This window comes from Geotrypetes seraphini, chromosome 7, assembly GCF_902459505.1.
Source record: "Geotrypetes seraphini chromosome 7, aGeoSer1.1, whole genome shotgun sequence".
NCBI lineage: Eukaryota > Metazoa > Chordata > Amphibia > Gymnophiona > Dermophiidae > Geotrypetes > Geotrypetes seraphini.
In genome coordinates, this window is record NC_047090.1 from 193,017,166 (window position 1) to 193,031,763 (window position 14,598).

Genomic DNA, 14,598 nt, shown 5'->3' on the forward strand with positions numbered 1-14,598 from the left:
ACCTGCAGTCTCTACACCTGACAGTTTGGTACCTCTCAACATAACTCCTCTTCAGTTTTCTCAATCTGTAAGAGATGTTTTAGAAGCTTCTAGGAAGCCTACCATTAGACAATGCTATCACCAAAAGTGGATTAGATTTTCTACCTGGTATTTTCTCATCATAAGGAGCCTCAGCATTCCTCCTTATCTTCTGTTTTGGACTACCTGTTGCATTTATCCAATTCTGGCCTCAAGTCTAGATCTATCTGAGTCCATCTCAGTGTAATTGCGGCTTTCCATCAGCCTGTTGAAGGGAAACCCCTCTCTGCTCATCCGGTGGTTTCCACATTCATGAAAGGACTTTTCAATGTCAAACCTCCTCTCAAACCGCCTCCTGTGGTTTGGGACCTGAATGTTGTCCTTACTCAACTAATGAAGCCTCCATTTGAACCAATTGATAAAGCTCATCTGAAGTATCTCACTTAGAAAGTGGTGTTTCTCATAGCCCTCACTTCTGCGCGATGAATCAGTGAGCTGCAAGCTTTAGTTGCTGACCCACCAGTCACAGTGTTCCATCATGACAAACCTAAATTCCTCCCTAAAGTGGTCTCGGAATTTCATCTCAACCAATCCATTGTTCTTCCAGTGTTTTTTCCAAAGCCTCATTCTCATCCTGGAGAAGTTGCTCTTCATACTCTGGATTGTAAACGTGCTTTGGCCTTCTATTTGGAATGCACCAAACCACACAGAACTGCTCCTCAACTTTTTGTCTCCTTCGATCCCAATAAGTTGGGCCATCCTATTTCTAAGCGTACCATCTCCAACTGGATGGCGGCTTGTATCTCATTCTGCTATGCCCAGGGTGGATTACCCCTTCACAGTAAAGTCACAGCCCATAAGGTCAGAGCTATGGCAGCTTCAGTAGTTCTCCTCAGATTTACACCTATTGAGGAAATTTGTAGAGCTGTTACTTGGTCCTCGGTTCATATCTTCACTTCTCACTATTGTCTGGATACTTTGGCCAAACAGTATTATAAAATTTATTCTCCTAAATTACCAACACTCCCACCATCCCATTCTGGTTAGCTTGGAGGTCACCCACATGTGAGAATACCTGCCTGCTTGTCCTGGGATAAATCACAGTTACTTACCTTAACAGGTGTTATCCAGGGACAACAGGCAGCTATTCTCACAACCCACTCACCTCCTCTGGTTGGCTTCTCTGCTAGCTATCTGAACTGAGGAGACGTGCCCTACGCTGGGCGGGAAGGCACTCGCGCATGCGCGGTGCGGGTAACTTGAAACTTTGAGTTTCTTCAAGCAAGTCTGCTTGTGAGGTGTCCGCATCCGGGCTCCGTCGGATGACGTCACCCATATGTGAGAATAGCTGCCTGCTGTCCCTAGATAACACCTGTTACGGTAAGAAACTGTACTTTCTAGTCATGAAACAGGAAAAATGGTGTGGCATTTATCCTCAATAATAAGCTTTCAAAGATGATACTAATGTACAATGTTATCAGTAATAAGTCTTTTTCTAGTTACCAAACATTATCTAAAACCCATAATTCTCTCTTAAATTTTATCTCATCGTTTAATCTATTACTTCAAAGTTGAAATGTAATTCTTGTTTTAGTTTGGATGTAATCCGCCTTGAACCGCAAGGTAATGGAATAGAAATCACTAATGTAAAGTAATATAATAGTCATGTCAGTCCTTCTGCAGGGAAAGCCGATCAATGTCATCTTGATTCAAGTGTTTGCTCCAACAGACACAGAAGATGAGGATGTAGAATTGTTCTACTTCAAAATGTAATAGATCAAATGCCGAAACAAGATTTACTGATCATTATGGGGAACTTCAATGCAAAAGAAGGAAGTACGTCTGAAGATGCAGTAGTTGGAAAGCAGGACTTAGGAGAAAGAAATGAAGCTGGTGATAACTTGGTACAATTTTGCAAAACAAACCAACTGTCGGTCATGAATACGCATTTCCAACACCACAAACGTCGCCAGTATACATGGATCTCTCCAAATGGCATGTATCGAAATCAAATTGACTACATCTGCGAAGGACAGAGATGGAAATCTACAGTTTTGACTGCAAAGACTAAACCAGGAGCTGATTGTGGAAGCCTTGAAAAAGACCGTTTTGTGTGTCCATGATGACTCAGTATTTGGTGGTCCACAAGGCAAAACAAAGAGAAATCCAACAAATCTGCAGTGAGAGGTGAACACCAAAAGCAAAAAGAGACTGCAGAGAGGAATATACAAGGTGCAGGAATTTTTATTGTAGGGAGAATCAGAGGCAGCCGAGGAGAGTCGGGAGCACGAGAGAGAGCGGAGAGAGAGGCAGGCAGGAGACTGAGAAGGGCAGAGGCGAGAGAGAACTCTGCCCACTCCTCTGACGTCAGCCACACACCAAAGTCGTACTCCCCCTTAAAAGGGGAGGAGCCAATGGCAAGGAGATCGCTGTAGGGAGAATCGGAGGCGGCTGAGGAGAGTCGGGAGCACGAGAGCGGAGAGAGAGGCAGACAAGAGACTGAGAGGGGCAGAGGCGAGAGATAACTCCGCCCACCCCTCAGACGTCAGCAGCACACTGAAGCTGAACTCCCCCTTAAAAGGGGAGGAGCCAACGATGCGCAGCCGTTCGGCACGCGGTGAAAGCGAGCGGCAAAGGTGCTCGCCTTAGCGAGAGAGTCTTTGCCAAGGGCCTCAAGAAGGGCAACAAGCAGGCACAGAAGAGAACACACACTCACACAAGCAGGCACAGAAGAGGCACAAGTAGGCACAGAAGAGAACACACACTCACACCCACACAAGCAAAAAGGTACCAGTGAAATGAAATAGAGCACTCCATAAAGGCGGACAGCAATGGAAGCAGAGGGAATCCAGAAGATGAGCTTTCCAGTGTTCTGCACAGTCTGTCATATGTATGGCTACCTCCCCTCGGGGAGGCAGTCATATGTATGCGGTCGGTGTCAGGAGCTGAAAAGCTTGAAGAAGAAAGTTAGGCAACTGAAGGACAGGGTACAGGAACTGGAAGGATTTTACAGCACAGAAGACCCATTCAGGACAGCTGAGGACTTCGTGAGAGAGAGACACATTGAGGAAGAAGTCGGGGAACTCGGAGTTCATTGAGGAGGCCTACAGGAGGGTGGAAGAACACAAACATCAGAGGAAAGATGAAGATACACCAACATGGACGGGAGAACAAGTGGAAGATGACTCCAAGGAAGAAACTCACAGAGGAATCCCGCAAGAAGGGGAGGAAAGGTCTTGTCGATGCCCAGAAGAAGCAGCGAAGCACTCCAAAGACATAGACCTGTGACCGGATCGAAAACTGAAGGGAAAGTCTGCGATCCTAGTGGGAGACTCAATCCTAAGGCAAGTAGATAGCCACATAGCAGGTGGGAGAGAGGTTAGACTAGTGACCTGCTTCCCAGGAGCGTGGACAAAATTGAAAAGATCCTAGAAGGAGCAGAGACGGAAGAGACTACAGTGATGATCCACATCGGGACAAATGATGTCAGCAGAAATGCACTAATAGAACAAACAGTTCAAGATTATGGGAAGGAAGTTGAAGATGACTCAGAAGATAGCGTTTTCAGAGATCCTACCAGTACTGAGGGCAGATGTGAAGAGGCAGACAGAACTACAATCAATAAATGCATGGATGAGGAGATGGTATGAGGAAGAGGGGTTTCACTTCGTGAGGAACTGGACAATGTTTTGGGGCAAGAGCAAGCTCTTCAGGAGAGATGGACTATACCTGAGCGCGGCGGGAACTAGACTTCAAGCAAACAACGTCAAGAGAGAAATAGAACAGGCTTTAAACTAAGAAGAAGGGGAAAGCCGACAGTCGACCAAGTATCGACTATTCGGAAGAAGGTATCCATGAGGATACTGAGTGGAAAAAATGCTGGGAAGACACAATGGGCAAAACACAGGAGTTGACTGATCCAGAAGAGGAGGATAAGAAGATTGTAGCACAGGAGAAGAAAATAAAGATCATAGCACAGGGAAAGGAAATAAAGACTAAAAAAATACCAGGACCTAAATTGCATGTATACTAATGCAAGGAGCCTAAGGAACAAAATGGGAAAATTAGAAGTCATGGCCAATAAAGAGAACCTGGCCATCATTGGGGTCTCTGAAACATGGTGGAATGAAGAAAACAAATGGGACATAGCACTGCCGGGGTACAAACTCTATCGCGAAGACAGGTCCGATGAGAAAGAAGGAGGAATATCCCTATACATAAAAGAAAGCATACACTCGACCAGAGTGGACACAGTAGCGACGACCAACAAATTGGAATCACTATGGGTTAAAATATACGGGAAGGAAAGAGCTCGAGATAAAGATGGGCCTTTACTATTGTCCATCTGGGCAAACCGAAGCTAACGATGAAGAAATGGAAGCCAAGATGAAGCGAGAATGCAAAAGCGGTAACACGATTGTTATGGGAGACTTCAACTATCACGGGATAGACTGGAGTCTTGGAAACTCAAAATGCGCTAGAGAGACCAGATTCCTGGAGGCTATACAGGACTGCTTCATGGAGCAGCTTGTCAGAGAACCGACGAGAGGGAATGCCACTCTGGATCTAATCCTTAATGGGCTAAGAGCTCCTGCAAAGGAAGTGGAAGTAGTGGGACCATTGGGAATCAACGATCACAATATGATCAAGTTCAAAATTGAAGTAGGAATACCGAAGGGAAAGAGAACCACAGCGACCATTATTAACTTCAAGAAAGGAAACTACGAAGCGATGAGGGTAATGGTAAGGAAGAAACTTAGGAACAGCTCAAAGAAATGGCAGACTGTAGAGCAAGCCTGGTCTTTATTAAAGGACACGGTGAGCGAGGCGCAAAATCTGTATATCCCTAGATTCAGAAAAGGGTGCAAAAAGAACCGAACAAAAGACCCGGCATGGATAACTAAAGAAGTGAAGAAAGCGATAGGAGATAATAAGAATTCATTCAGGAAATAGAAAAAGGACAAAACCGAAGAGAACTGGAAAGAGCACAGGAAGCATCAAAAAGAATGTCACCTCGTGGTTAGAAAAGCAAAAAGAGAATACGAAGAGAGGCTAGCCAGGGATGCACGAAATTTCAAACCGTTCTTCAGATATGTTAAAGGGAAGCAGCCGGCAAGGGAGGAGGTGGGACCGCTGGATGACGGAGATAGGAAAGAGTGGTGAAGGAGGAGAAAGAAGGAAAGACTGAACATGTAATTTTCGTCAGTATTTACAAAAGAGGACACATCCAATGTACCAGAACCTGAACAAATCTTCAAAGGAGACCAAGCAGAAAAATTAACATCCATGGGGGTAAGCCTTGAAGACGTACACAAGCAGATAGATTAAAAACTGACAAATCCCCGGGCCCGGACGGAATCCACCCTAAGGTACTGAAAGAACTAAAGGAGGAAATAGCAGAACTACTACAGCAAATTTGTAATCTATCCCTGAAAACAGACGTGATCCCGGAGGATTGGAAGATAGCCAATGTTACGGCCATCTTTAAAAAGGGATCAAGAGGTGACCTGGGGAACTACAGACCTGTAAGTCTGACCTCGGTTCCGGGGAAAATGGCAGAAGCGCTAATAAAAGACAGCATCGATGAGCATCTAGAAAGGAATAAACATATGATAAAACAACATGGCTTCTGCAAGGGAAGATCGTGCCTGACGAACTTATTGCATTTCTTCGAAGAAATTAACAAACGGATGGACAAAGGGGACCTCATAGACATCGTATACTTAGATTTCCAAAAAGCCTTTGATAAGATACCCCATGAATGCCTACTCGGAAACTGAAGAACCATGGGATGGAAGGAGACATACACAGATGGATCAAGAATTGGTTGGCAGGTAGAAAGCAGAGGGTAAGAGTGAAGGGCCACTACTTGGACTGGATGAGGGTCACAAGTGGTGTTCCGCAGGGGTCGGTGCTTGGACCACTGCTGTTCAATGTATTTATAAATGATCTAGAAACAGGGATGAAGTGCAAAGTAATAAAATTTGCAGACGATGCCAAACTATTTAGTAGGGCTAGGACTAAAGAGGACTGTGAAGATTTACAAAGGGACCTGAACAAACTAGGGGAGTGGGCGACGAGATGGCAGATGAAGTTCATTGTAGAGAAATGTAAAGTCTTGCATGTAGGAAACAGAAACCCGAAGTACAGCTATACAATGGGAGGGCTGTTATTGGGCAAGAGTACCCAAGAAAGGGACTTGGGGGTAATAGTGGACAAGACAATGAAGCCATTGGCACAGTGCACAGTGGCCGCTAAGAAGGCGAATAGAATGCTAGGTATGTATAATCAAGAAAGGTATTACAACCAGAACGAAAGAAGTTACCCTGCCGTTGTATCGGGCGGTGGTGCGCCCACATCTGGAGTACTGCGTCCAATATTGGTCACCATACCTTAAGAAGGATATGGCGATACTCGAGAGGGTTCAGAAGAGAGCGACACATTTGATAAAAGGTATGGAAAACCTTTCATACACTGAAAGACTGGAGAAATTGGGGCTCTTTTCCCTAGAAAAATGTAGACTTGGAGGGGACATGATAGAGACTTACAAGATCATGAAGGGCATAGAGAAAGTGGAGAGGGACAGATTCTTCAATCTTTCAAGAACTACAAGAACGAGAGGGCATTCGGAAAAATTAAGAGAGGATCGATTCAGAACCAATGCTATGAAGTTCTTCACCCAAAGGGTGGTGGACACCTGGAATGCGCTTTCAGAGAGTGTGGGAGGACAAAGTACATACATTATTGGGGTTCAAGAAAGGATTAGATAATTTTCTGAAGGAAAAAGGGGATAGAAGGGTATAGATAGAAGATTACTATACCTGCCCTGGACCTGATGGGCTACTGCGTGAGCAGACTGCTGGGCATGATGGACCTCTGGTCTGACCCAGCAGAGGCACTGCTTATGTTCAATAAAATATTGTAATCCAGAAAATGGCTCTCATTTATATGGAGAAAGGGACCCAACACGGTCTGTGTTTTGATGAAACACTCCTTCAGGGGTCTTATTGGAAAATGAGGGAGGAAAGTAGTGAAATATGGTGGCTGAAGAGTGTGCACCACCCATGATTAGTGAGCCATTTGGTGAGAAGAAATATCAATGGTGTGAGCATAGAAAAAAACATATGAGAAATATTCATCAGAAACAGATGCGGAAAAGATGTGTGAGGAACGTGCAATAGCAGTGTTAGGTGGTGACGTGTGTAAGTACTGGTGTTACTGGAATACTGTTGTTATTAGGATATGAATTTAAGCGAAGAGTTGCATAATGAAAAATTGGGAGAAAAGCTAATCGGAGTACATATGGAGTACCAACGGTGTTATGTAAAGTCCTTAAAATTCTTAGAGGAAAAAGAGAAAATAAAAGTATTTTACATAACACCGTTGTACTCCATATGGTTTTCTATTAGTAAAGCATAGGATAATTTGGTATGTATGCTTAACTATTCCTTCATTAGTTCCGATTAGCTTGGGTCCATTCTCTGTGTAAATGAGAGCCATTTTCTGGATTACAATATTTTATTGACTTTTAATAAAGATTCCTGCACCTTGTACATTCCTCTCTGCAGTCTCTTTTTGCTTTCAATATTTGGCGGGCCACCCTCTATTCTTGATTACCTGTCTGCACCGGGTTGGCATTGAGTGAACCAGTTTGAGATGATCATCATCTCAAATGTGTTTCCAGGCTGCAATGAGTGACTCAGTCAACTCATGTTTTGATGTTTGATATTGCCAGAAGTTCTCGATTTGATTCAAATAGGCAGACCAGTTGATGGACTTGATGATCTGACACTTCCAGTTGATCACCTAGCGCCATGCACTTGGTCACATTAACCATACCATTGACGGTGTGCAGACATCCGATGACACGGGTAGCGATGCAGCCCTAAATCATGATATTCAAAGGATGCTTCACAGTGAGGTTGAGGCATTCAGGCTTGAACTCCTCTACAGGAAACCTCATGTAGGTGTGGGCCTGGTTACCAAACAGGCACAAGGTGCTTTCATCATTGAAAGGCACCTTGTCCCACATTTCACATGTCCAGCTTGAGTGCTTCTGCGCCCACTCAATCCAGTTGTGCCTTTACAGTAGATGTCAGTCATCAGTGGCTTGTGTGCTTTTCAGCCCCACAGACCAAACTGCAGGCACTAGTGATGAACTGTTGATGACCTGATGCTGAAATGACACTTGTCTGACCACTCACGCAGTAGCTGAGGTGAGGTCAATGAAATGCGTTGAATTGCAGGGTCTTGGCGTGATGATGATGCACTTGGATGACCAGACTGAGCCTTGTCTACCGCTGAACCTGTTGCTTTCTTCTTTTGTACAATCTTTACTACCATGATGACTTTGCTGGCAATCTGGTGGCACAAAAATCCTTCCTCACTCATCACTGACACACGAACATGCTCTTCAACGTCAGATTATGAGTCTTATTCATGGTTGATGTAGAAAATGTATAAAACCCAAAAAGCCCACGCTTTTTATAGCTGCCCTGTTACCTAGACATCTGGACTGTGATTGTCTGATGAAAACAGCATGATCTGTAAAAGTTATAGTAGCTATGTGTAGAGCAGTGCCGTAATCAAATATCCATGCAAGGGAGGACTGCACTTCTTTTTTGAAGCTGCGTTTAAGTCCTACCCTGCCAACTTGTAAAGCACCCATATCTGTTGCCATACCCTCTCTATCTCTTAAGTTTTTATAATTCCCACTTAAGTATCATGTATAAATTCACCTTTGTCCTGTCATAATGTGAGACATATAGTATAGACCCAGAGCCTCCCTTCCGTTGTAGAAAGTGCCTTAGTGCAATCAAGTATAAAAAGTGTATACAACAGGAGGGAGATTCTGGGGCTGTTCTATATGTCTCACATTGACATTGTATTATTGTTTTATGTATATCTTCTTATATTTCATTATAATAATAATAAACTTTTATTTTTATATACCGCCATACCAATGAGTGCTAGGCGGTTTACATCAAAAAAACCTGGACAATCAGCGAATCTTATAAATGCACCACATGACAAATCATAAATACATTGCTAAAACAATTAAGATATATGTGAAGATAGTTTGCTTCGTTTTTTATTGTCTTCTTATACCTGCTGTAACACTGTCTTTGGTGAATTGTTTCAAAAAAGTGGTATATCAAACCTATTTGTTTGTCGACGCATTTATGTAATTGAGTGCGAATGTGATCAAGATGTGAAGCTGTGTGCGTAGTCAAGGATTTGATTCATGCCTTTTGATGTTATTTTCTGATATGTAGGATTTGTTTTAATAAACAATTATGTTGTGTTGTCAAATTTTAAGTATGCTAAAATGTAAATCGTGTAGGACTGTATTATTTAAGAAAGTTATCTAGCACATTTGACCTAAAGTAGGCAGATTTGTCTTTGAAATAAGTGAAGTGGAACTGCTTGACTTCACTAAGAAAGCTGCAGCAGCAGCAGCTTGATGTTGCAATTTAATATTTTAGATTAGAGATTTGGGTTTAGCCGATACCGTTTTTAGTAGTTGCTGAAGGTGAGTTAGTCAGCTATAGTAAGTATTCCCCTGTCCAGAGAGTTTAAAATCTAAGTTTGAACTGGGATAGTAGAGGTTTTTAGTTGGTTTTCAATTTACATATTGGAGATTTTTTATTGTGCGTTTTTATGAAATGCCTTGTATTTTTATTGTATTGTTTTTCATTTGAATTGTTGAAATATTTGTAAGAGCAGGTTGGAAATGGTACAATTAAATATTTTTGTTTCAGAGTCAACACATCTGCGAGTTCTGTACTTCAGTTTCTTCTCTATGTGCTGCCTGATTGGACTGGCTACGTGGCAGGTCTTCTACCTCCGTCACTTCTTCAAGGCAAAGAAACTCATTGAATGATTGGACCAATGCATGGACATAAAGATGGCAGAGAGGGCTGGAGCCCAGACACAATACAACTTGCCTAAGATGCTTGTGATGGAGGGTGGGATGGGGCAGCGCAGGAAGAACAGATTAAGCAGCTGCTGTGTTATGAGTTTTGAAGGGAAGTTTGGGAGCTGTTTGGAGATGGGCGTACAATTTGTTCATCCCACCCTGCTTAATATGCAAGGCACCCAAAGTGAGTTACAATGGCACCCTCCTTTGTTTATTTTCTAACCTTTCTTTCTGCCTCCTCTTTTGTTTGTTCCTGTTCTCGCCACAGACACTTCACTCATTTAGGGGACTTTACCTGCTGACCCTGGTGAGAATTTGGGCAACTTGGACTGCCATTGGCCATATTTTATAAAAATTGCTGAGTCCACTCAGGTGCTTCCAGGTCAGCAGCAGTGCTAAATGCAGGATATGCTTTTTTAAGGGTGGGGAGAAGAAGTATACACTTCTTCAGGCTCTAGCTTTTCTCTGGTCCTCAGGTAGTTCAGTCATACAGCACTATGAAACAGGATATAAGAAAGATATGTACAGCTTTCAGCTTCTATCCTCTGCAGTGGTATAGAAGAATAAGAGATGGCCTCATGGTTTCCTGATGCTTTCTGAGAGATGATTACATTCACAATCATACACTAAAGCTGTAAATATTGGAATTACATTGGTCAACTGTTCAAAAATAAATTTTCAGAAGAAATTTTCCTTTTGAATTATATTGATTATATTGAGTTTGAGAATAAGGAAAGTTTATCTACAGTTGCTAAAACTGCTTCCTGTGCAAACAGCATATGATTCCTTATGGATGGGTTAAGCACCTCAACTTGCGAGTTGCTTGTAGAAGACATCAATCATTTTCTTCTCTCTGGGCAGCACTCACTCTCCTCAGTCTTAACTTCTACAACAAGTTGAGATGTTTTTTCATCTGCTCTGCACTAGATTTTTTTTATTTTGAGGATTTTATCTGATATTTTTTCAAGGCTTCCTTGTGTCAAGAGGTTCCCAGTTGTCCTGAGACAGCTCTGCCTGGGAGAAGGGCCAGATGTTGGGGTCTGTAGTAGAGAATGACTCAGTGGCTGTAACCTATGGCTAACCCACCGAAACAGGGGGGAGTGCTCACTACGGGGACAAGGCCATCCACCGCCCAGTGGAGCGGTGAATGGCCTTATCCCCATAGTTAAGGGAGGGAATGCGCGTGGACCCCTCCTTCCTTACCGAATCTATCTCCCTCCCTCCCCCTTACCTTGGCGCCGCGTTAGTAAAGTAACTTGTTGAAGGCAGCCGAGCCTGTGTGGGCGGAGGAAGCTTCTCTGACGCAACTTCACATACGCGACTGCAGGCAGGCTTGGCCGACTTCAACAAGTCACTTTACTAACATGCCGCGAAGGTAAGGGGGAGGGAGATTCTCGGGCTGTGCAAGGGGTGCTGAAGGGTGGTGGGGAGAAGACACTGAAGTTTCAAGTTTATTCAAGTTTTCAAGTTTATTCAAATTATTTGATTAAATGCTTTTCCAAATTACAAAGCGTTGTACAAAAGATAAAAAAATATGATTTTAAAGAAATCACTTATACATAATATATTAATCAGACCTACAAGGGTAATTGGTTTTAAAACCACGGGAAACAATAGGAAAGGGGGGAGGAAATACAATTTTTGAACAAAAAAGGACATAAAAGGGAAGTACATTAGGAGGGTAGGAAGAAGAGGATTAGTGGCAGAAGTGGGATCGGATGAGAGAACTATTGGAAATCTTGTTTTGGAGATGGTACAAATCATAAGGGAAAAAATGGGTAACGCAGAGTGGGCAGAAGATGCTGAAGGGAAATGAGAATTGGGGAAGGCAGAGTGAGGAGAAGACGCTGAAGGGAAATGGGGATTGGGGAAGGCAGAGTGAGGAGAAGACGCTGAAGGGGATTGGGGAAGGCAGGGTGGGGAGAAGACGCTGAAGGGGATTGGGGAAGGCAGAGTGGGGAGAAACACTGAAGGGAAAAATTGGGGAAGGCAAAGTGGGGAGAAGATGTTGAAGGGAAAATATGGGGAAGGTAGAGTGGGGAGAAGATGCTGAAGGGAAAAATGGGGAAGGCTATGGGGAGAAGACGCTAAAGGGAAATGGGGATTGGGGAAGGCACAGTGGGGACAAGACGCTGAAGGGAAATGGGGAAGGCAGAGTGGGGGGAAGACGCTGTGAAATGGGGATTTGGGAAGGCAGAGTGGAGAGAAGACGCTGAAGGGAAATGGGGATTGGGGAAGGCAGAGTGGGGAGAAGACGCTGAAGGGAAAAAATGGGGAAGGCAGAGTGGGGAGAAGACGCTGAAGGGAAAAAATGGGGAAGGCAGAGTGGGGAGAAGACGCTGAAGGGACATGGGGATGGCAGAGTGTGGAGAAGACGCTGGAAAGGAAGAAGACAGAGATGCCAGACTATGGGCGCAGTGGAGGGAAGAAGATGGGTGCCAGACCAATTGGGGGGGGGGGGGTGAAGGGAGAGGCACAGTAATAGAGCAAATGGAAGACGCTGAGAGAAGACAGACAGTGGATGGAAGGAATTGAATGAGATGATGAGGAAATCAGAAACCAGACAACAAAGGTAGAAAAAAAATTCTATTTATTTCCTTTTTTTTTTTTTTTTGCTTTAGGATAAAGTAGTATATTAGTTGTGTTGATAAAAATTTATAAACAAAGCCCTGCCAGCTTAACATTTCTTTCTCTAGTTCAGCAGTCAGAACTTTGATTTATAAGGAAGGAATAAATTAAATATTGCAGTACACTGAGGCTTGTATGGATGCAGCGGGGATAGTAGTCGGAGGATGGGGCGGTGACGGGGACAAATTTTTGAAAAGATGGATTAGGTGAGGGGTGGGCAACTCCGGTTCTTGAGGGCCGGAAACAGGATTTCCCCAATGAATATGCATTGAAAGCAGTGCATGCAAATAGATCTCATGCATATTCATTGGGGAAATCCTGAAAACCTGACTGGATTCTGGCCCTCGAGGACTGGAGTTGCCCACCCCTGAACTAATCTATCCTTTAAAAAAAAAAAAAAAAAAGTTGTCAGTTTTGTACAGCAGCTAATTATGAAAAGAAAAATACAAGCCAAATAAAATAATTATTAAAACAAAAGATAAAGAAAACCCAGTAATAAATAAAAAGGTAGTAGCAAGATAATGGCAAGTCCCTGTGGTCCCTTCAAATGAACCATAAGTCGACTCAGAGAGTTTAGTCCTAGCCTTGAACCTAGTCTTCATCTCTTAATAGAAAGGGAAGTTGTTCCATAGTAGCGCATCTTGTTAGAACAAAGTGGAATTTCAAGTAATTCCAAGATGAATTGATATTCCTTTTTTATCCACTAAACCAGGGGTGTCAAAGTCCCTCCTCGAGGGCTGCAATCCAGTCGGGTTTTCAGGATTTCCCCAATGAATATGCATGAGATCTATTTGCATGCATTGCTTTCATTGTATGCTAATAGATCTCATGCATATTTATTGGGGAAATCCTGAAAACCCGACTGGATTGCGGCCCTCGAGGAGGGACTTTGACACCCCTGCACTAAACCAATCCAGAACACAGATGTATTTTATTTTAGTGAGTTAGTTTCTATACCGTTCTCCCAGGGGAGCTCAGAACAGTTTACATCAGGGGTCTCAAAGTCCCTCCTTGAGGACTGCAATCCAGTGGCTTTTCAGGATTTCCCCAATGAATATGCATGAGATCTATGTGCATGCACTGCTTTCAATGCATATTCATTGGAGAAATCCTGAAAACCTGACTGGATTGTGGCCCTCAAGGAGGGACTTTGAGATTCCTGGTTTACATGAATTTGTCCAGGTACTCGAACAATTCCCTGTCTGTCCTGGTGGGCTCACAGTCTATCTAATGTACTTGGGGCAGTGAGGGAGCAGGTGATTTGCCCAAGGTCAAAGGAGCAGCGTGAGCTGCACACACAACCTCAAAACATAGCATGCCTATAGAATAAGGGTGCCGAGCTCTGGCCCTCGAGGGCCCATTTGGGTTTTCAGGATCTATTTGCCTGCACTGCTTCCATTGTATGCATATTCATTTGGTATACCAACACTATGCATATTCATTTGGGAAATCCTGAAAACCTGGCGAGGGCCGAAGTTTTTTTTTTTTAAATTCAATTTTTCTATACCGTTCTCCCAGGGGAGTTCAGAACGGTTTACATGAATTATGGTAAACAGACAAAGATGGCAAAACAGCTGACAAAGCATGGTGAATATGGTTTGGCAAAAAGTATGGCAACCATAGTTTTACAAAGCATGGTTAATATAGTATGACACAACTTTGCAAAATAGTAAGGCATGCATGCATGACGAAACATAGCATGCCTATAGAATAAGGGTGCCGAGCTCTGGCCCTCGAGGGCCCATTTGGGTTTTCAGGATCTATTTGCCTGCACTGCTTCCATTGTATGCATATTCATTTGGTATACCAACACTATGCATATTCATTTGGGAAATCCTGAAAACCTGGCGAGGGCCGAAGTTTTTTTTTTTTTAATTCAATTTTTCTATACCGTTCTCCCAGGGGAGTTCAGAACGGTTTACATGAATTTATTCAGGTACTCAAGCATTTTTCCCTGTCCCCGGGGGGCTCACAATCTACCTAATGTACCGGGGGCAATGGGGGGATTAAGTGACTTGCCCAGGATCACAAGG

The 14,598-nt window shown here is 43.4% G+C and overlaps 1 protein-coding gene across 1 annotated transcript in view; it reads left to right on the forward strand.

Annotated features, from left to right (window-relative positions):
• TMED10 (transmembrane p24 trafficking protein 10) overlaps positions 1–10,630 on the forward strand; it is a 63,240-nt gene extending 52,610 nt beyond the window's left edge. Inside the window, exon 5 of the mRNA XM_033952397.1 lies at positions 9,780–10,630. Within this exon, the coding sequence (XP_033808288.1) occupies positions 9,780–9,901 (122 nt within the window). The 3' untranslated portion in view covers positions 9,902–10,630. The remainder of the gene's footprint in view (positions 1–9,779) is intronic.
• The last annotated feature ends 3,968 nt before the right edge of the window (positions 10,631–14,598 follow it).